The 23,769-nt window shown below is 49.6% G+C and overlaps 1 protein-coding gene across 2 annotated transcripts in view; it reads right to left on the minus strand.

Moving 5' to 3' along the window:
- Positions 1-4,876: 4,876 nt before the first annotated feature.
- LOC122945626 (rho GDP-dissociation inhibitor 2-like) overlaps positions 4,877-23,769 on the minus strand; it is a 48,201-nt gene continuing 29,308 nt past the window's right edge. For both annotated transcript variants that reach the window (XM_044304741.1, XM_044304740.1), the window contains exons 3-6: positions 22,646-22,729; positions 6,178-6,254; positions 5,680-5,743; positions 4,877-5,270 (exon numbers count right to left, since the gene is read on the minus strand). In XM_044304741.1, coding sequence (XP_044160676.1) covers positions 5,071-5,270; positions 5,680-5,743; positions 6,178-6,254; positions 22,646-22,729 — 425 coding nt within the window. In that variant the 3' untranslated portion in view covers positions 4,877-5,070. The remainder of the gene's footprint in view (positions 5,271-5,679; positions 5,744-6,177; positions 6,255-22,645; positions 22,730-23,769) is intronic.

The following is a 23,769-nucleotide window of genomic DNA, read 5'->3' on the forward strand; positions in this document are numbered from 1 at the left end:
CTTCCGAACCCACCACTCGACCGAGACTGCCCTTACCAAAGTCACCAATGACCTACTGACAGCCAAAACCAAGAAACAATACTCTGCCCTCCTTCTCCTTGACCTGTCCTCTGCCTTCGACACTGTTGACCACACCCTTCTGTTGCAAACTCTCTCATCTCTTGGCATCACTGACCTGGCTCTCTCCTGGATCACATCATACCTCACAGACCGGACGTTTAGCGTCTCCCACTCCCGCACCACCTCCTCGTCTCATGCCCTCTCTGTTGGTGTCCCGCAAGGCTCTGTCCTAGGACCCCTGCTCTTCTCAATCTACACTTTTGGCCTGGGACAGCTCATAGAGTCCCATGGCTTTCAGTATCACTCCTATGCTGATGACACACAAATCTACCTTTCTGGTCCAGACATCACCACCTTACTATCAAGAATCCCACAATGTCTATCTTCTATATCATCCTTCTTCGCCTCTCGCTTTCTTAAACTTAACATGGATAAGACAGAATTCATAATCTTTCCCCCATCTTGTTCAACCCCCCCAACAGACCTATCTATCATGATCAATGGCTGCACATTATCCCCAGTCAAAAAAGCCCGCTGCCTTGGAGTGACCTTAGATTCTGCCCTTTCCTTCCGACCGCACATCCAAGTCCTTTCCACCACCTGCCACCTCCAACTCAAAAACATCTCCCGCATCCGCGCTTTCCTTAACTTTGAATCTGCGAAAATGCTCGTACATGCCCTCATTATCTCCCGCCTAGACTACTGCAACATTCTCCTCTGTGGCCTTCCATCTAGCACCCTCGCACCCCTCCAATCTATCCTCAACTCCGCTGCCCGACTAATCCACCTCCCACCCTATTACTCCTCTGCCTCTCCCCTCTGCCAATCCCTTCACTGGCTCCCCATTGCCCAACGAATCCACTTCAAAGTACTGACAAACACATACAAGGCCGTCCATAACCTGTCCCCTCCCTACATCTCTGAGCTACTTTCCCGATACATCCCCACACGCACTCTCCGATCCTCACAAGACCTCCTTCTCTCCTCTTATCGCCTCTTCCTACAATCGACTCCAAGATTTCTCCCGTGCATCCCCCATACTCTGGAACTCGCTACCCCAACACATCAGACTCACCTACAGTGGAATCCTACAAAAGAAACCTGAAAACCCACCTCTTCAGACAAGCCTACAACCAATGACCCTGCTGCCTCTATACCGCCATGACCAGCTTCACCCGCACCTACTGTGTCCTTCTCCCATACCATGTAGATTGTAAGCCCTCACGGGCAGGGCCCTCTCTCCTTCTGTACCAGTTTTTAACTCATCTTGTTTATGATTAGTACAATTGTCTGTTATGTATGTGCACCGCTTATCATATGTACAGCGCTATGGAATGAATGGCGCTTAAATAATAAATAATAATAAATAATAATAATAATACTATAATACTGCCTCCTATGTACAAGAATATAACTACTATAATACTGCTCCTATGTACAAGAATATAACTACTATAATACTGCTACTATGTACAGGAATATAACTACTATAATACTGCCTCCTATGTACAAGAATATAACTACTATAATACTGCTCCTATGTACAAGAATATAACTACTATAATACTGCTCCTATGTACAGGAATATAACTACTATAATACTGCCTCCTATGTACAAGAATATAACTACTATAATACTGCTCCTATGTACAAGAATATAACTACTATAATACTGCTCCTATGTACAGGAATATAACTACTATAATACTGCCTCCTATGTACAAGAATATAACTACTATAATACTGCTCCTATGTACAAGACTATAACTACTATAATACTGCCTCCTATGTACAGGAATATAACTACTATAATACTGCCCTATGTACAAGAATATAACTACTATAATACTGCTCCTATGTACAAGAATATAACTACTATAATACTGCTCCTATGTACAAGAATATAACTACTATAATACTGCTCCTATGTACAAGAATATAACTACTATAATACTGCTCCTATGTACAAGAATATAACTACTATAATACTGCTCCTATGTACAAGAATATAACTACCATAATACTGCTCCTATGTACAAGAATATAACTACTATAATACTGCCTCCTATGTACAGGAATATAACTACTATAATACTGCTATGTACAAGAATATAACTACTATAATACTGCTCCTATGTACAAGAATATAACTACTATAATACTGCTCCTATGTACAAGAATATAACTACTATAATACTACCTCTAATGTACAAGAATATAACTACTATAATACTACCTCTAATGTACAAGAATATAACTACTATAATACTGCTCCTATGTACAAGAATATAACTACTATAATACTGCCTCCTATGTACAAGAATATAACTACTATAATACTGCCTCCTATGTACAAGAATATAACTACTATAATACTGCTCCTATGTACAAGAATATAACTACTATAATACTGCTCCTATGTACAGGAATATAACTACTATAATACTGCCTCCTATGTACAAGAATATAACTACTATAATACTGCCTCCTATGTACAAGAATATAACTACCATAATACTGCCTCCTATGTACAAGAATATAACTACTATAATACTGCTCCTATGTACAAGAATATAACTACTATAATACTGCCTCCTATGTACAAGACTATAACTACTATAATGGTATTATGTACGGTATATTAGTGTGACCTACCTCGGCACGCCCTATAGCTACACCGCACTAGTTATTGGACAATGATGAAGTTGCAGAATGTGTTTCCATCGCTCCCGGTCTCATTATTGCTGCGTCCTGAACCAGCAGACGTCATTACTCTCTGTCTCCAGCCACTTACATCAGATCAATATTCTGCTTCTTAGCCCCATTATTGCCTTTTATCTGCCGGATCATTTATACCAATTTGAACTATTAAATGCTTCAGGAAGTCTTTGCTCTTCTACAATAGAGCATAGCCCGTGTGTTAGAGTATTATAGGCTCTGTACTTAGTAACACACCCTGGTCTACATGGCATTAGCTTTGTTTCTTTATGGACCTAGAATATGGTTGGAACACTTGTCTTGATGCCAGGTAGACTTGGCTATAAGAGACCACGGTTCTACCGTACCATAGATGGTTTCTTCAGGCTGCACAGTCTCGTTTATGTGCCCATATTATGATACTATGAAGTGGACACAATTAAGTCTTTTAATGGCCTAGATTAGGTGATAGGATAGTCCAGCTGGCTCATGTCATGGTGAGTTATGGTTGGGTACTATGGTTAGGGATGGTGGCTTAGCAGTCATGGGCTTAACTAGGACTGGCTGTATGAAGCATGAATGTTTGGCTCCCTGGGAGCTGGTGTATGTTTTGGAGATCCAGCTACCCTTTCAGATCATATGTAGTAGTCCTGGACATTCTACTCCCACCAAGGCTTGGAACCTTCAGATTCGAGAAGGGTGCTCTATTATACATAAGGCTGATCATATTGTAATGAATAGCAAATACAGCTCAGCCAGTCAACATGGAAGTCCTAGGTGGACCCTTAGCCATGGCTATGGACAACCGATCTGCAATCCTGGGAAGTTGGCCAATGTGGCCTCTAACTCGATGGAAGCCCTGCACAATTTCTTAGTCCTGTTGAAGTCTTGTGAAGAACCAGCTCATGGAGAAATATAAAAGGGGGAAAAGAGGAAGACTGACAAGAAACAAGAAGGATGGAGGCAATCACAGAAATTATGAAGGTCCTCATAGGGCTAGCACAACTGACTCGATGGCACTTGACAATATTGTCATAGTGTATGGATGCTTCCAGGTCAATGGTCTAAAGCCTAACGACCAAGTACAATTTGGAGGCCTGATTCAATTTTATGCTTGGTTATAAAAGCTGGAATAAGATGGGGTTCTTTAATATTTCTACATAATGCAGAGTCCCGCCATTATGGTCAATGGAAAGGATCAATGTCGGAAAGAACATTGGTGTGGAGCATAGGTCTTCAGCTCATGACAATGAAAAGGACCCCGGCGCAGGATGCAAAAGGACCCCGGCGCAGGATGCAAAAGGACCCCGGCGCAGGATGCAAAAGGACCCCGGCGCAGGATGCAAAAGGACCCCGGCGCAGGATGCAAAAGGACCCCGGCGCAGGATGCAAAAGGACCCCGGCGCAGGATGCAAAAGGACCCCGGCGCAGGATGCAAAAGGACCCCGGCGCAGGATGCAAAAGGACCCCGGCGCAGGATGCAAAAGGACCCCGGCGCAGGATGCAAAAGGACCCCGGCGCAGGATGCAAAAGGACCCCGGCGCAGGATGCAAAAGGACCCCGGCGCAGGATGCAAAAGGACCCCGGCGCAGGATGCAAAAGGACCCCGGCGCAGGATGCAAAAGGACCCCGGCGCAGGATGCAAAAGGACCCCGGCGCAGGATGCAAAAGGACCCCGGCGCAGGATGCAAAAGGACCCCGGCGCAGGATGCAAAAGGACCCCGGCGCAGGATGCAAAAGGACCCCGGCGCAGGATGCAAAAGGACCCCGGCGCAGGATGCAAAAGGACCCCGGCGCAGGATGCAAAAGGACCCCGGCGCAGGATGCAAAAGGACCCCGGCGCAGGATGCAAAAGGACCCCGGCGCAGGATGCAAAAGGACCCCGGCGCAGGATGCAAAAGGACCCCGGCGCAGGATGCAAAAGGACCCCGGCGCAGGATGCAAAAGGACCCCGGCGCAATGGGCAGGTTATCAGAATGGCCCATCTATCTTCATGTATCTTAACCTATATCAGACACGTTGTTGTAACAAACTCACACAAATATTTATTTAAAGTCCACAACTTCTATTTGTCATCCCCCCAGTTTTATCGAGGAACAGACTCTTGAGAATGTCCAAATTTTTTTTTGTTAAAGATCGATCTTTTTATTAAATACTGTCTTTACAGGTTTGTATATTCTTTCCTTAGAAACTACAAGTAACTATAGAAAACAGATGTAGAAACCATGATATGTCTTGTACAATTTTTAATATGCGGTATCATTCGCCCTCTAATTAGATTATGATTACACCGAGGAGGGTCTCCTGTCCTCTCTATTCCTTCCATTCCTTCTTTATATTGAGGTTCCACTCCCAGGCCAAGTGTTCGGTTTTGTCGTCATCTGTGAATAAGGATTTTACGTGGTAGTTCCCCCGGACAATCATTCCTTTGGGGGCTTCTTCTAGTGGCGTTAGGAATTCATAAGTCTCAGCGCGAGGTCCATAACTCCCCACCATGTGCGTTTCCTTATCAACTGTTGAGAAGAATATAAAAAAATGAATTACCTTTTTGTGGCCACCAGAGGGCGCTGTTGCTTTAATGGCTGATATACAATTAGAGTAGAGTATATTCCACTAAATTTCCCCAACTTAGCAGGTCCCCCTAAAACATTTTAGGAAGAAAATGGCCCCATCTGACATCCAAACTTCTTCTAATATTACATAGACGGAGTACAGATCAGTTAGTATGAGTGCCTCTCGCTCTGTCCCATTGATTTGGATGGGCAAGGTGTAATGCTTCATTTTCCCCTCTGGGGGCGCTGCAGGGAAATTCAATACTTACTACTAGATTTCCCCATAGCTGATAAAATGTAAAAACGTAGCCATACGCAGGTCACCTAGTGTCATGTTCTTTTATGTACTACTTTTCCATCATTTACTTACCTCTGATTCCTTTCCGGAAGGTGTGCTGTATATATTTCAACCCAGAAACTATGTCCTTGTTCACCTAGGAATAGAATCAAAAAAATGAGCTGAACTAGAACGAGTTGCTGCCAAGATCATTCCAGGATCAGAAAACGCTCTGGAATTTAATCCTCACGTAGACAAGTATTTGCGGAACGGCACGGACAGCCTTTAGTATAACTGCCTATTCTTGTCCGCAAATCGCAGGTTATTATTTTTTTTGCGGAATGGAGCAACGGATGCGGACAGCACACGGAGTGCTGTCCGCATTTTTTGCGACACCATTGAAGTGAATGGGTCCGCAAAACTGCGGCTCGGAGGCGGACTAAAACAACGGCCGTGTGCATGGGTGCCAGGAAGTGTTTTCATAGGGACATTTTAATTTCATCCTCCGTTTACACAGGGATAATGAGATCTGTAGAGTCTTTCTTTATGAAAACGGTTCGTCTTCTAACTGGGTTGTCAGGGATCACTTACCTTAAAGGTAATTTTAACCTTGTAGCACACACCCTCTTTCAATACAAAGGTCGATTCCTTAAGTGCGGCTACGTTGCCTGCAAAGAAAAAAAATAAAACGAATGCAATAAGTGTGTATATAAAGTGAAAATCAAATAATCTGTGTTCCTCAACCTGCTGTTCTCCAGCTGTTGCAAATCTACAACTCCCATCGTGCTCGGACCAGCACAGTTTGAGGAACTCTGCATAGTGTGCTGCAGCAGGACTGCAGTAATGCAGTCGCACCACTAGAGGTCACTAGAGTACTGGAATAGAGATATTAATGGGTTTATTATACTACACATTATTTATATAGCGCCAATGTATTCCAGAGAGCCGTAAAAACAGCCCTAGGAGCTCACAATCTAATACCAGACAAACTATTAAATATTCAGCCACTGATTTTTTTTCACAATAGGGTAGGAGGTGCTAAGCTTTTAGATTTGGAGAGGTTGAAGAACATCTGCGGATTTACCTTTAGTAAATGGCTGGCCTTTGAAATCAGCCGTTCACTAGGATAACCCACAGCTCCCCCCAAAACCTGCCTGCTCCCCCTCTTTCGATGACACGTTGGACCTTTTAATCTACCTTTATAAATGGTAGAGAAGCATCTTCATCCATAAAATTGTGGATATCTGCAGCCGCCACCGGGGGGCGCTCACTACATATAGTTCTACTCTAATCTGTAAACAGTAAATTCCCCTTAGTCATGTCGCTCTATGGCTATGCAGGAGATTTGGAGCCCTGCATCAGAAAAATGGAGCTCGAACTTCTATAAAAAAAAATATAAAAAAAAATAAAAAGGTATTTTAAGCAATTAAAGGGATTATCCAGGAATTTGAGATTGATGGCTTCCCCCGGTGAGCACCTCAGCCTCTTCCTAGGCCAGTGATGCCGCCTTCATGGGTCACGTGGCCCAAGTGCAGCTCAGTCCCCTTCAAGCAAAGGGTCCTGGGCTGCAATACCAAGTACTGCCACTATACAACGGGCAGCACTGTGCTGATTGGAGGGGTCCTGGGCTGCAATACCAAGTACTGCCACTATACAACGGGCAGCGCTGTGCTGATTGGAGGGGTCCTGGGCTGCAATACCAAGTACTGCCACTATACAACGGGCAGCGCTGTGCTGATTGGAGGGGTCCTGGGCTGCAATACCAAGTACTGCCACTATACAACAGGCAGCGCTGTGCTGACTGGAGGGGTCCTGGAAGCAAGACCCGAGGACAGGCCAATATCAAATTCCTGGATAACCCCTTTGATCAGCACAGAATGATTTCGGTCTATTAGTTGGAGGTGCACATTAAAGGGGTTGTATCATCTCAATCATTGATGGTCACTTGGAGATGCCCCTGATGTCAGGGGACGGCTTTACCTTTTGGGACCTGCACCTATCTCCAGAACGGGCCCCTAAAAGTGAAGGACAGCGCACTGCGCATGCCCAGCCACCTCACCATTCACCTCTGTGTGAAATGAGACTGCCGGCGCCATAAAAATGATGGGAGGGTGCCAGCGCTTGCGCAGCGTACTCACCTTCATTTTTGAGGGGCCCATTTTGAAGATAGGTGCAGGTCCCAGAGGTGGAACCATTGGTGGTCCACCCTAGGGATATGCAGCCAGTGCCCCCGTGAGCAATGCTCTGGACGCCTGTGCAGCGGCCGTCTACTGTATAACTGACAGATAGGAGCCACCCGGGGAGGAAAGCATGGGATTGCTAGGTAACTTGTACTACTACACCCAGCAGGAGGAGGATGAACCATAGATTCTGCCATGGTGTGCATGTAGCGCCTCACTTGTCCCCTGAGCTTACATGTAGATTGGGCAGTCTTCAAGGATTGGGATTTTCTCTGTTTTTCCGGAAGGTTTTACAGGCTGGTGGGTGCTGCATTGTGGAAGCGTCACCCATGTCAATGAGCGCCAGGAGGGGATCGTGCAACAACATGGAGCCCTGCGTGCAGAATACTAATGTCGCCACTGCCTCTACAGTCTCAGGGTGTATCAACGGCATCCCGGCAGAGGGTCACATTGTACCCACGGGGATCCCGGCAGAGGGTCACATTGTACCCACGGGGATCCCGGCAGAGGGTCACATTGTACCCACGGGGATCCCGGCAGAGGGTCACATTGTACCCACGGGGATCCCGGCAGAGGGTCACATTGTACCCACGGGGATCCCGGCAGAGGGTCACATTGTATCTACGGCATCCCGGCAGAGGGTCACATTGGACCCACGGGGATCCCGGCAGAGGGTCACATTGGACCCACGGGGATCCCGGCAGAGGGTCACATTGGACCCACGGGGATCCCGGCAGAGGGTCACATTGGACCCACGGGGATCCCGGCAGAGGGTCACATTGGACCCACGGGGATCCCGGCAGAGGGTCACATTGGACCCACGGGGATCCCGGCAGAGGGTCACATTGGACCCACGGGGATCCCGGCAGAGGGTCACATTGGACCCACGGGGATCCCGGCAGAGGGTCACATTGGACCCACGGGGATCCCGGCAGAGGGTCACATTGGACCCACGGGGATCCCGGCAGAGGGTCACATTGGACCCACGGGGATCCCGGCAGAGGGTCACATTGGACCCACGGGGATCCCGGCAGAGGGTCACATTGGACCCACGGGGATCCCGGCAGAGGGTCACATTGGACCCACGGGGATCCCGGCAGAGGGTCACATTGGACCCACGGGGATCCCGGCAGAGGGTCACATTGTACCCACGGGGATCCCGGCAGAGGGTCACATTGTACCCACGGGGATCCCGGCAGAGGGTCACATTGTACCCACGGGGATCCCGGCAGAGGGTCACATTGTACCCACGGGGATCCCGGCAGAGGGTCACATTGTACCCACGGGGATCCCGGCAGAGGGTCACATTGTACCCACGGGGATCCCGGCAGAGGGTCACATTGTATCTACGGCATCCCGGCAGAGGGTCACATTGTACCCACAGGGATCCCGGCAGAGGGTCACATTGTACCCACAGGGATCCCGGCAGAGGGTCACATTGTACCCACGGGGATCCCGGCAGAGGGTCTCATTGTATCTACGGCATCCCGGCAGAGGGTCACATTCAGGGCCGGCCTTTGGGGTGTGCGGGCTGTGCGGCCGCACAGGGCGCCATAGCAACAGGGGCGCCCGGCGGCCGACAGCTCGCAGTGTAATATGCAGCAGGCGAGGCGGCACTTGTGTTCTCCCTCGGGGCGGCCCCCAGCCCCCTCCCCTGTTTGACCTGATTCCCCCTCCCTGTGTCAGTGGCGGATCTGGGGGGGGGGGGGGCAACGGGGCAATTGCCCCCCACCCCCCCCCCCCCCCCCGAGCTGGCGGCGGCGGCTGGGCACAGGGAGATGAGCGCTTCCATGGAAGCGCTCATCTCCAGTCATCTGTATCGCCGTCCTCAGGACGTGTCCCTTTCCCTTCCTCTGATAGGCTGCCGGCCTAGTGCCTGCAGCCTATCAGAGGCCGGCGCAGGCGGCGCAATGACGTCATCGCGCCGCCTAAGCCATACAGCGTGGGACACAGGCCAGAAGAGGCCTGCATCGCATGACTGACATGGAGGCAAGTATGTGTTTTTTTTATTATTTTTATTATGTACAATACTTTTACTGGCGTGGGCTGTTATTACTGGCAATGGGGGGGGGCTGTTATTACTGGCAATGGGGGGGGGGCTGTTATTACTGGCAATGGGGGGGGGGGCTGTTATTACTGGCAATGGGGGGGGGGCTGTTATTACTGGCAATGGGGGGGGGGGGCTGTTATTACTGGCAATGGGGGGGGGGCTGTTATTACTGGCAATGGGGGGGGCTGTTATTACTGGCAATGGGGGGGGGGCTGTTATTACTGGCAATGGGGGGGGGGCTGTTATTACTGGCAATGGGGGGGGGCTGTTATTACTGGCAATGGGGGGGCTGTTATTACTGGCAATGGGGGGGCTGTTATTACTGGCAATGGGGGGGCTGTTATTACTGGCAATGGGGGGGCTGTTATTACTGGCAAAGGGGGGGCTCTTATTACTGGCAAAGGGGGGGGCTCTTATTACTGGCAGGGAGGGGCTCTTATTACTGGCAAAGGGGGGGCTCTTATTACTGGCAAAGGGGGGGGCTCTTATTACTGGCAAAGGGGGGGGGCTCTTATTACTGGCAAAGGGGGGGGCTCTTATTACTGGCAAAGGGGGGGGCTCTTATTACTGGCAAAGGGGGGGCTCTTATTACTGGCAAAGGGGGGGGCTCTTATTACTGGCAAAGGGGGGGGGGCTCTTATTACTGGCAAAGGGGGGCTCTTATTACTGGCACAGAGGGGCTCTTATTACTGGGGGCTGTTATTACTGGCAAAGGGGGGCTCTTATTACTGGCACAGAGGGGCTCTTATTACTGGGGGCTGTTATTACTGGCACAGGGGGGCTGTTATTACTGGCACAGGGGGGCTGTTATTACTGGGGGCTGTTATTACTGGCACAGGGGGGCTGTTATTACTGGGGGCTGCTATTATTACTGGCACAGGGGGCTATTATTACTGGCACAGGGGGGGGGCTGTTAATACTGGCACATGATTGGGGGCACTATAGGGGCATCTACTGAGGCCAGAAAGAAGGGGTATTTTATATGGGCTCTCTGTACAGTACGATTTTATACTGGGACACATGGTGGGTACTATGGGGAAGGGGGGAGAGGAGTACTATGGGGTCATCTACGGGAGGCACTAAGAAGGGGTATTTTATACTTGCAAATTATGGGGGACACTGAGGGCATCTACTGGAGCATTTTATACTGGTACATTATGGGGGGGGCACTAGGAGGAAGGAGGGTGTGGAGCACTATGGGGTCATTTACTAGGGGCACTATATAGGGGTACTATATAGGGGTATTTTATACTGGCACATTATGGGGGGACTATGGGGACATTAGCTCAAATGGGGGCATTACAAGGGGGTATTTTTTTGCACTGTCACATTATAAGGAGAATTATTACTACTGGGGGGGGGGGGGCATTATGGTGGGCTTTATTACTCCCCCATGGTATGAACTACTAGTAGCAGCACCGGCCTCTCCCTGCTCTGCTGTCCCTCTGCCCCTTCTCCAAATCCTTATTATGAAATCTTTCTCATTAGGATAAAACACAACATCAGCTCCGCCGAGCCCCCGGCCAAAGTGTGGAAGTGGCGACCGAGACCCCCAAGGGCCAAGTAACTAAGTTTTCATATGAAATATGTTTGCTATACACATATAGCCTACACTGTGCCCCACAATATACAGTATACCGCTACACTGTGCCCCACAATTTTTTTATTTATTTTTTTGAGGGGGGGCGCCACAAGGTTAGCTCGCACAGGGCGCCTGAACACCTGTAAGAAACAGTCATGTAATGTGTCTAAGTTTCATTATCCTGGTAAACTGTGTTAAAATTTAATGTATAATGCTATTCCAGTAATACAGATAAATGTAAATTCCTGCAGTATTCGTTTGGTCAGTAGATGGCAGTATAGGACCAATTTGCATTGAAGTTTACCATAGAGAAAGTGTATTAATGTGTTAGTGGCTCTTTAAAACAGCATAAGTGTTGAAGTGACACGCCCCTTATGATGTCAGCCTGCCTCAGTGTGAGCAGGAAGAATGAGGAAGAGGGACTAAAGAGATAACGGCTGCCATCTTGGCTAGATAGAAAGCAAGTTCTGTGCTGTGTAAGACGTGTGTGGAGGTACTAAAGGACGTTCCTGTGCAGCCAAGCTGTGTGAACTTCAGTCTAGAGACGGACGGAGTATAAAGAGACCGTGCATTTAGTGAAGCCAAGTTAAAAAGGACTGTGTGCAGCAGCTAACCTGTGGAGCCGACATTGGGCTGAGTGGATTGCCCCAAACAGTAAAGAGACTCACAGTGCTGTCGAGGTACCGGACAGTCACTGTAAAATTCTGGATTATATCCATCTGGTTTTCCGGCCTGCTGAGGAGGACTTCTTTGTTGCGGATCCTGCGCTGGTTATAAAGGAAAAGGACGACATCGGGCCCCACCGTGCACTTCCACAAACTGTAAGAGGTCCACTTGGACCACTGGGATAAGGGGGGTGCGCACCCGCTTGAAAGTTAGGGTCAGTTAGGGATAGTTCCTGGGACTGCTATTCCTTAGTGTCCGCACCGCGAACACGGACACAGCAAAGGTGGAAATTGTTGTAGTATTTGACTTGAATTGTTCATACTGTTTTATTGTTAACCTGCTTTTATTAATTGATAGTAAATGCAATTTTCTTAATCTTGACTTCTGCGTACGCACTCTTTTCTGGTTGCGGAGTCATACCACCTGCCTTGCTCTCGGTTCACAAATTGGCGTAGTCGGCAGGATCCGCTTACCAGAATGGACGGCGACGCACCCGTTAGGAGGGATGGTGCTGGAGGAAGAATGCCAGCAGGGGCTGTAATGAGTCAGTTAGCAAAGTTTGATGGCAATAATATGTCTGTGAGTGTGTGGGCAGAGCAGATACGAATGGTACAGCGCATGTACCAGACCGCACCAGAAGTACTAGTAGAGCTAGCCATATTGACATTACAAGGAGATGCTAAGACTACAGTGATATTGCGGCCATTTGAACAAAGACAGACATTTGAGCAAGTTGTCCAGATTCTAGAGACTATTTATGGAGAAACCGCATTGCTGGGGTCCCTGCAGGCACGGTTCTTTCAGAGGGTACAAAAGGAGAATGAAAGTCTCCCTCAGTATGCAAATGCCCTACTAGAACTGCTCCGAGATATTCAAGGGAAGGAAAGAGGGGGCTCACCAGCCTTCTGTAACCCTGATCGGACACTCCGTGACCAATTTGTTCTGGGGATCCGTGATGGCAGCTTGACTGTTGCTATGCAGGACTTTATACGACGGGAGACTGATGCTAAATTTCATGACGTACAGGTGGAGGCCATCTCACGTGCCAATAGTATGGTTCAGAAGCCTCAGACCGCAGTTGGAGTTACATTGTCGCAGGGGGCTAGCTCTGGCCCAGAAACAGTGGAAAAAGGGACAGTTAAAGAGATACTTACAGTAATGCAGAAATTGCAAGAGCAAATGGAACACCTACAAACCAATTGTAATGAGAATTCTATGAGAATTGCAGGCCTCCAGAAAACTAGAGATGAAGGGGTGGGCCGTTCACACCAAGAAGGTCAGCATCACCCACAACCCTACTGGAGGGATGAGGATAGGACCTACCGAAGGGGTCCCAATAATGTAGTACAACTCTCAGGAGAGAACGATGGGGCTTACCGAAGGGGCCCAAACCGATGGCCAGAGCGACGGGAAATACGCTGCTGGGATTGTGGACGCGTGGGCCACATTGCTGCTAGATGTCCAGAGCAGCGACAAGCTTATGAGAGACCGCCGTTAAACTGAAATCCCCTGCTGCAGTAGGGCGGGCAGTAGGGGAAACTGAGGAGACTATGAGAGGAGAATGCCCTGAAGAGGATCTGATCGCTGCAAGTCCCATCATACAGATGGAATTGGAAGGTATTCCGGTTACCGGGATGATTGACACGGGTTCCCAAGTAACGACCCTGAGTAGAGACTATTACGAACGGTATTTTCAGCGACATGTAAAATATGATCCCCATACATTCATACGAGTGGTCGCAGCTAATCAGTTACCAGTACCGGTGGTGGGAGTGGCCTGGATGAATGTCAGATTATGTGGCCAGGATCTAGGCAAGAAAGGCATTGTGGTAGTACAGGAGTCACATGAAGTAAAGGTCCCTGTCATCTTGGGGATGAATGTGTTAAAAGAATTGGATCAGATTCTCTTTGAAAAGAAAGGTCACGGTTATTGGAGAGAAACCACTAGCCATCGGCCTACTCAAACGGCCTTCCAGCGGCTGGTCCGAACATGTGGCTTACAGAAAAGTTCGGATGCACAGTGTCCTCTTGCTCGAATTTTGGTCCCTCTGCATACAAAAGTTACGTTGCCACCCAGACGGGAGATGATAGTGTCCATGCCTGTAGGCACCTGTAGGAAACTAGAGGGCATAGCTGTGTTGATAGAACCACTGCCGACAGCCGGAAGAAGTGTTGATCCGCTAGTAGCCCGTTCCTTGGCAGTAGTCCGCAATGGGAGAGTACCCCTCCGATGTGTGAACACTCAGGATCAGAGTGTAGACCTAGCCCCAGGAAGGCTGCTGGCTAACCTTTATGTGACTCCGGAGGAAGTGAGGAAAGCGACCCCGATGCAGTTGAGGCCGGCTGAACGAGGTGAATGGGCCGTAACCGTGTCTATGGGGGAAGGCGAGAACCCCACCCCTAAATGGAATGGCGGTGCAATCCGAGAACAGATGAAGATAGAGACTTCTTTGTGTTCTCTGGAACAGATCCGGAAGGTAGATGAACTGTTATGGGAAAACCGCACAACCTTTGCACGTCATGCTGAAGATTTTGGATGTACGACAGGGATCTACCATGAGATTCCCACAGGAGACACCTCTCCAATCAGAGAGCGCTACCGACAAATTCCTCCACAGATGTATCAGGAGGTGAAAGAACTGTTGACCCAGATGCTGCAGAATGGGATCATTCAAGAAAGCCAAAGTCCCTGGGCAGCTCCAGTGGTACTAGTAAGGAAGAAAGATGGGTCCATTCGGTTTTGCGTAGACTATCGAAAGTTGAATACCTGCACCGTACGAGATTCCTACCCCTTACCTCGGATTGAGGAGTCCCTTTCAGCACTAGGAAGAGCCCGCTACTTCTCCTCACTAGACCTGGCTAGTGGGTATTGGCAGGTGCCAATGGCCGAGAAAGATAAGGAAAAGACAGCCTTTATCTTGCCCATGGGACTATACGAATTTAACCGGATGCCCTTTGGATTGACAAATGCACCTGGAACGTTTCAACGATTGATGGAGAAATGTCTTGGTGACTTCAACTTTGAATTCACTCTCATCTACTTGGATGACATTATAGTGTACTCTGCAACCTTTGAGGACCATCTCCGCCAGTTGGGACAAGTATTTCAACGATTGCGGGAACATGGGCTCAAACTGAAACCCAGTAAATGTCGGTTGTTCCAATCTGAAATTGATTACTTGGGTCATTGTGTATCAGGAGAAGGGGTGAGGCCGTCAAGGGACAAGATAGCGGCTGTTCAAGACTGGCCGACACCGACTACCCTGCGAGAAGTGAGGGCGTTCCTGGGAGTAGCCGGCTACTATCGACGGTTTATTAAGGACTTTGCTAGAGTAGCAGCGCCACTTAATGCTCTCCTACGAGGCACCGCCGGGGGTCCGAAGAACCGGTCAGTGAAATGGGGCCCTGAACAGGAACACGCCTTCCAGGCATTGAAGGATGCTCTTACAACGGCCCCAATCTTGGCGTATGCTGATTACCACTTGCCCTTCCAGCTATATACCGATGCAAGCCTGTATGGTCTCGGAGCGGTGCTCTCTCAGTTCCAGGATGGCCAAGAGCGTGTCATAGCGTATGCCAGCCGATCCTTGCGAGATTCTGAGAGAAACCCTGACAATTATAGTTCATTCAAGTTAGAACTGTTGGCACTGGTATGGGCCATGACTGAGAAATTCTCTGAGTATTTGACCGGAGCTGAAGTCTTAGTACTGACTGACAACAACCCATTGGCTCACCTGGAAAATGCCAAGCTCGGGGCTTTGGAGCAGAGGTGGATAGCCCGAATGTCTAAGTTCAATTACCGCATTAAGTATCGGTCCAAGACGGAGAACCAAAATGCCGATGGACTTTCTAGGGTAACTACCCAGGCCCCCAGGGGAGACGTGGATCATGAGTTGGAGCATGTGGAGATGCCTGACTTCAGCAGATTTTCACAAGCCTTGGTCACTGCTATGCAGTGTGCAGTGGAAGGGACCGAAACGGCTCCTTTCTTTGGCCCCTCACTACAGGAATGGGTGCAAATACAGCAGGCCCATGAGGGGCTGGCGAAAATGATCAAGTGTGTTGAGAAAGGCAAGAAGCCCTGTAAAGAGGAAAGAGAACGGCTGACCCGTGAAATGCTATTAGTCCTGAGTCAGTGGGAAAAGTTAGAGATGAAAAATGGAGTGCTATGCCGAAAGGTATATCTGCCTTCTGAAATCGACATTTGTTACCAAATCGTGGTGCCTAGTGAACTGGCTCAATCATTGGCTCTTGAGGCTCATAATAAGAATGGACATTTTGGTCATGAGAAGACCTTTCGTTGGCTACAGCGACTGATTTACTGTCCAGCTCTCCGTCAAATGGTCGAAGAAGTATGTCATAGATGTCGAACTTGTGAGATCCATAAGGCAATAGAACAAAGAGCTCCCCTGCAAACCATAGTGACCCAGGAACCTTTAGAGATCGTCATGATAGACTACCTAATGGTGGGCCCATCCAACAGTGGGCACCAGTACTGCCTCGTAATGGTGGACCACTTCACTAAATTTGCGGTGGTGACCGCCACCAAGGACCAGACCGCTGAGTCAGCAGCTCGAGCCCTATGCCAAGATTTCATCCGAGTGTACGGGTGTCCACAACGCATCCACTCTGACCAAGGGGCTTGCTTTGAGGGACATGTAATGAAAGAAGTTCAACGTATCTACGGGATAAAGAAGTCGCACACGACTCCATACCATCCCCAAGGAAACGGAGCCTGCGAACGATTTAATAGAACTCTGCTACAGATGGTGCGGACTTTGGAGGAGGACAAGAAGTTACAGTGGCCTCAGTTCTTGTCTGAGATGGTGTGGGCCTATAACAATCAGGTCCATTCTACAACGGGGTATTCTCCTTATACCCTCCTCTTTGGACGGTCTGGGCGAAGTGTCGGAGAGTTACAGTTAAATGATGTGGATGGGTTCCCTCCAAGAGATCCAGCCTCCTGGGTGCGAGCACACCGGCAGAGACTTGAGACAGTTCATCGATTGGTGCGACAGCGTCTGCAAGAAAATTCTCATCCTGATAAGACCCCGGTGCAAAGGGCACCATTGCAGCCAGGTGACCTGGTGCTGGTACGTGTCAAGAAGCCTCAAGGAAAATTGGAAAGCAGGTGGGAGGCTGTGCCATATCGTGTAGTTGCCCACAAGTATGCAAATGAGCCTGTGTACGAAGTTCAGAAGGAAGGAACTGATTGTGTCCGAGTACTTCACAGAAATATGTTGCGCCTGTGTCAATCTAAAGAAGCAAATTGTGATGGAACTGATAATGTCAACGAGCTCCCACAGTCCGAGACTGGTGGTGTGAAATGGGCTTACGATGATGAGGATGATTGTTGGCCAATCCCCGCTCCTGAGGATGTTCCACCTGTGACTAGTGTGCCCCCAGCCTGTGCCCCCTCTGATGCGGAGTCTGCTGGTCCTTCTCAGCCTATGGCTACAGTACCCCAGAGTATACCAGTGGTTCTCAGACGCACCACTAGACCAAATGCTGGCATTCCCCCTGTTCGGTATGCGCAGGACGAGTTTATTTGGCCTGCCATACAACGGTACATTACCACTCTACATATAAGAGTACAGCCCACTGGATATTCAGTCATTGGCAGGGACTGCCAATCTTAAAGTGGGGGGGAATATGTAAGAAACAGTCATGTAATGTGTCTAAGTTTCATTATCCTGGTAAACTGTGTTAAAATTTAATGTATAATGCTATTCCAGTAATACAGATAAATGTAAATTCCTGCAGTATTCGTTTGGTCAGTAGATGGCAGTATAGGACCAATTTGCATTGAAGTTTACCATAGAGAAAGTGTATTAATGTGTTAGTGGCTCTTTAAAACAGCATAAGTGTTGAAGTGACACGCCCCTTATGATGTCAGCCTGCCTCAGTGTGAGCAGGAAGAATGAGGAAGAGGGACTAAAGAGATAACGGCTGCCATCTTGGCTAGATAGAAAGCAAGTTCTGTGCTGTGTAAGACGTGTGTGGAGGTACTAAAGGACGTTCCTGTGCAGCCAAGCTGTGTGAACTTCAGTCTAGAGACGGACGGAGTATAAAGAGACCGTGCATTTAGTGAAGCCAAGTTAAAAAGGACTGTGTGCAGCAGCTAACCTGTGGAGCCGACATTGGGCTGAGTGGATTGCCCCAAACAGTAAAGAGACTCACAGTGCTGTCGAGGTACCGGACAGTCACTGTAAAATTCTGGATTATATCCATCTGGTTTTCCGGCCTGCTGAGGAGGACTTTGTTGCGGATCCTGCGCTGGTTATAAAGGAAAAGGACGACATCGGGCCCCACCGTGCACTTCCACAAACTGTAAGAGGTCCACTTGGACCACTGGGATAAGGGGGGTGCGCACCCGCTTGAAAGTTAGGGTCAGTTAGGGATAGTTCCTGGGACTGCTATTCCTTAGTGTCCGCACCGCGAACACGGACACAGCAAAGGTGGAAATTGTTGTAGTATTTGACTTGAATTGTTCATACTGTTTTATTGTTAACCTGCTTTTATTAATTGATAGTAAATGCAATTTTCTTAATCTTGACTTCTGCGTACGCACTCTTTTCTGGTTGCGGAGTCATACCACCTGCCTTGCTCTCGGTTCACACACCTAAGGCCGGCCCGGGTCACATTGTACCCACGGGGATCCCGGCAGAGGGTCACATTGTACCCACGGGGATCCCGGCAGAGGGTCACATTGTACCCACGGGGATCCCGGCAGAGGGTCACATTGTACCCACGGGGATCCCGGCAGAGGGTCACATTGTACCCACGGGGATCCCGGCAGAGGGTCACATTGTACCCACGGGGATCCCGGCAGAGGGTCACATTGTACCCACGGGGATCCCGGCAGAGGGTCACATTGTACCCACGGGGATCCCGGCAGAGGGTCACATTGTATCAGTACCTAATACTTCCCTGTAAAATTAGCCCAAATCTACCAATAATGTTGCAGTTTTAGCACCAAGAAAATACAAAAATCTCACATCAAAATGAACCGGAGCAACGTCTGAGACGTTCTGCGGAAAGGTCTTACTTCTCCTTAGAAAACGTCCCGTGCAAGAGATACAAACCCGAATATGCAAAAGGAATTTGATATTCATGGCCTATCCTCAGGATAAGACCTCAATTTCAGATCGTTGGGGGTCCGACTCCTGGCACCCCCACCAATCAGCTGTTTGATGGAGCAGCCGCGCTCATCGGACCCCCACCAGTCAGCTGTTTGATGGAGCAGCCGCGCTCACCGGACCCCCACCAATCAGCTGTTTGATGGAGCAGCCGCGCTCACCGGACCCCCACCAGTCAGCTGTTTAATGAAGCAGCCGCGCTCACCGGACCCCCACCAGTCAGCTGTTTGATGAAGCAGCCGCGCTCACCGGACCCCCACCAATCAGCTGTTTGATGGAGCAGCCGCGCTCACCGGACCCCCACCAATCAGCTGTTTGATGAAGCAGCCGCGCTCACCGGACCCCCACCAATCAGCTGTTTGATGAAGCAGCCGCGCTCACCGGACCCCCACCAATCAGCTGTTTGATGAAGCAGCCGCGCTCACCGGACCCCCACCAATCAGCTGTTTGATGAAGCAGTCGCGCTGACCGGACCCCCACTAATCAGCTGTTTGATGAAGCAGCCGCGCTCACCGGACCCCCACCAATCAGCTGTTTGATGAAGCAGCCGCGCTCACCGGACCCCCACTAATCAGCTGTTTGATGAAGCAGCCGCGCTCACCGGACCCCCACCAATCAGCAGCACCGAGGCTCCTGTGAGCTCTGCGGTCCCCTCACCGAGCACAGCACAGCATAGTGGCCGTCCTTGGTATCGCACCTCAGTCTCATTCACTTGAATAGGACTGAGCTGCTCCTAGGCCACGTGACCGATGTACAATGATGTCACTGGCCTAGGAAGAGGCCTATATGCTCTCGGAGGGCCGCAGCCTCTTCGTACAGCTGATCGACATGGCTGACGGGACTCTTATCACTGCTGATCCCGATAGGCCATCAATTGCACAATCCAGAAACGTACAGCATACCCATCTATTAGGGCTGCATGATATGGGAATTTTGTGCAATTGCGATTAGGGCCCTAAAAATTGTGATACGGATATGCGATGCGATATTTTAAGGGAATTGTGCTAGAGGTCTATTTGCTTGGATTTTCCCGTATGAGCCGCTGACGCCGCCACAGGAGCCGCTGCCGTGAACCGTCACCCAGGTACCCTATTTATTTGCTTTATAAGACGCACCTAGGTTTTTGAGGAGGAAAATAAGAAAAAAAAAAAGATTTTGAACCAGAAGGTGTGCTTTTGGTGGATTTTTAACTAATAATGCTCTGGGTATGACATTGTTATTGGGGGGGGGGGGGGGATCTGTGGGTGGCACTGTTTTGGGGGGGGGGGAGATCTGTGGGTGGCACTGTTTTGGGGGGGGGATCTGTGGGTGGCACTGTTTTTGGGGGGGGGGATCTGTGGGTGGCACTGTTTTTTGGGGGGGGATCTGTGGGTGGCACTGTTATGGGGGGGATCTGTGGGTGGCACTGTTATGGGGGGGGGGGATCTGTGGGTGGCACTGTTATGGGGGGGGGGATCTGTGGGTGGCACTGTTATGGGGGGGGGGGATCTGTGGGTGGCACTGTTATGGGGGGGGGATCTGTGGGTGGCACTGTTATGGGGGGGGGATCTGTGGGTGGCACGCACACATAGCATATTATGCTGGCCCCCCTCATGGCCCTATGTGTCACAGCATTACTTTATTAATGTCCCCTCATGTGTCCTAAACCGCGCACATAACTGTCTCTGTATGCAAAGTCTTTCTTTACTGCTGAAACACTCGCTCTCCTATTGCTATGATCGCCAGCCTCTGTACTCGCTATGAATGCACGGCAGCGAGCGGCCAGCCGGGGCATAACGTCACTCATGAAGCAGGAGCGCGACTGAGTGACGCCATGCCCCTGAGTGTTTCAGCAGTAAAGAAAGACTTTGCATACAGAGACCGTTATGTGCACGGGGTCCGCCGCGACCTGCCTCCAGCCCCTCTCCGCACTGTAACTGATGTATCGCCAGCTGTGCAGCATAGCGGCCGGCGATACATCAGTGTCAGCCACGTAAAAAGTCAACCATTGCTTTATGAGACTGTGTCTTATAAAGTGAAAAAAAAATAAAAAAAAATCGCTGCATTTTTGGGTTGGCCAAAACGCCATATCGCAATCGGCGATTATCGCAATACGATTGCTTTGGCGATATATCGTGCAGGCCTACTATCTATGTATCATAATCCCTTCTTATCTGTAGGTGTCCATCAGATGGACCTAAATGCACATTTTCTCCGACCATGCCATGGAAGGGCTCTTACTGGAGCACAACAGCCAATCAGATCTCTCCTCAGTTCAGCTCCTGCTCCCCTCTCACAGCATGCAGTCTAACAGAAGCTGCAGCTGCGTCCCCCTCCTCCCCCTCCTCCATTTTCTTTACTTTCATGTGGAGGTTTGTGAACATTTACAGGACGGGTATTCATGTTGGGAAAGGGGACTACAGGCTGGAAGAGGAGATCATAGAAGGGCTGAGCAATGCCATCATATCTTTACTGGATTTCGGACGCCGCGTTTTGGGTTTAATACATTTACATCTTCTCGAAGACACCTACTCAGCATTTCAAAGTAAAGGGCTGATGATTAATTCAGCACACACCATGGAGTGCGCCTCGTACACCCCATGTTAATTTACTTCAGCACCTTCCCCTTGTGAGATGCGGCGTGTAATTAACATGCAGGTCACGCTGCGCCTCTTACGAGCTCCTCATCTGGAGACATGAAATCCTTCATTTCTGCTTCCGACAGCGGCCTGATCTGATGAGATTAAAGCCGCCAGGTCTGTGCAGCCGTACGAGTAGAGATTTAATGTTCTTAAATTAATGTGAAAAGGAAAATACCCCTAATTTCATCTCAGTAGCCTGACCTCCACACACGTCTCATTCCCACATGAAAGAGCAGGGCCTGGTACTTACATACCTTGTGTTCTTCTGATCACATCAGACTTTTCAACCCTTTAACACCAGTTTTAAAATCTTAAACGGGTGAGCTGAAAATTTTCTGAAAACACAGCTCCAAATCCCCTGCATCAGCAGTTTAATTACACACTTCTGGCTACCAGCGGCCACCACTAGGGGGAGCTCACTAAATACTATTTATCCATTAAGCAACATAATAAATCTATATGCAGTGAGCTCCCTCTAGTGGTGGCTGCTAGCGGACAGAATTGTATCCTGTAGCTCAATCTCTGCAGATTTGGAGCACTGTATCAGGAAAAATTGAGCTACAACTGCTATAAAGACATTTTGAGTGTTTTGACAAAATGTAAGACAGTGAGGTTTGGGAGAGTCAGTGGGACAGGAAAAAATAGGGAGCATCTTATCACCCAATGAATCTCGTACTTCATAAAATATGGCCATTAATGCAGCATCTTGTGATTCCACCTTACATGAAGTTTTATATCAATTCCTCCAGATTGAAGGACTTTCCTGTATATGTAGATTTATTATGCTACAAGTTTCTGATTTGGTTACATGAATCTTTTACCTGTTAAGTCCATAGTGATGGGCGCGGGGGCTTCATCGCATATCAAAGCCATCTGCGTCACCTGCACGTTGGGGGCACTATGGTCTGAAAAAAAAAAAAACATTTATTGAAAATTAAAAACTGCTTAACTAACAGTCTCTTGTCATCCAGAATTATCCCATCTCAAACCATGACATCCTACACCATACAAATAGTAACCGTCGCACCTCGTCCCATCCCCAGCCGTCCCACCTCGTCCCATCCCCAGCCGTCCCACCTCGTCCCATCCCCAACCGTCCCACCTCGTCCCATCCCCAACCGTCCCACCTCGTCCCATCCCCAACCGTCCCACCTCGTCCCATCCCCAACCGTCCCACCTCGTCCCATCCCCAACCGTCCCACCTCGTCCCATCCCCAACCGTCACACCTCGTCCCATCCCACCTCGTCCCATCCCCAACCATCACACCTCAACCGTCCCATCCCCAACCGTCCCACCTCGTCCCATCCCCAACCGTCACACCTCAACCATCCCACCTCGTCCCATCCCCAACCGTCCCACCTCGTCCCATCCCCAACCGTCCCACCTCGTCCCATCCCCAACCGTCCCACCTCGTCCCATCCCCAACCGTCCCACCTCGTCCCATCCCCAACCGTCCCACCTCGTCCCATCCCCAACCGTCCCACCTCGTCCCATCCCCAACCGTCCCACCTCGTCCCATCCCCAACCGTCCCACCTCGTCCCATCCCCAACCGTCCCACCTCGTCCCATCCCCAACCGTCACACCTCGTCCCATCCCCAACCGTCACACCTCGTCCCATCCCCAACCGTCACACCTCAACCATCCCACCTCGTCCCATCCCCAACCATCACACCTCAACCGTTCCATCCCCAACCCTCCCACCTCGTCCCATCCCCAACCATCACACCTCGTCCCATCCCCAACCATCACACCTCGTCCCATCCCCAACCATCCCACCTCATACCATCCCCAACCATCCCACCTCATACCATCCCCAACCATCCCACCTCATACCATCCCACCAACCATACTATCCAATCTTCATCTCCAGCTCCCTGCATCAAACCATCCCATCTTCACGTCACCCAGCAATCTCTCATCTCCACCTCCCTCCATCTCATCCT

The sequence above is a fragment of the Bufo gargarizans genome, chromosome 8, assembly GCF_014858855.1.
Source record: "Bufo gargarizans isolate SCDJY-AF-19 chromosome 8, ASM1485885v1, whole genome shotgun sequence".
NCBI lineage: Eukaryota > Metazoa > Chordata > Amphibia > Anura > Bufonidae > Bufo > Bufo gargarizans.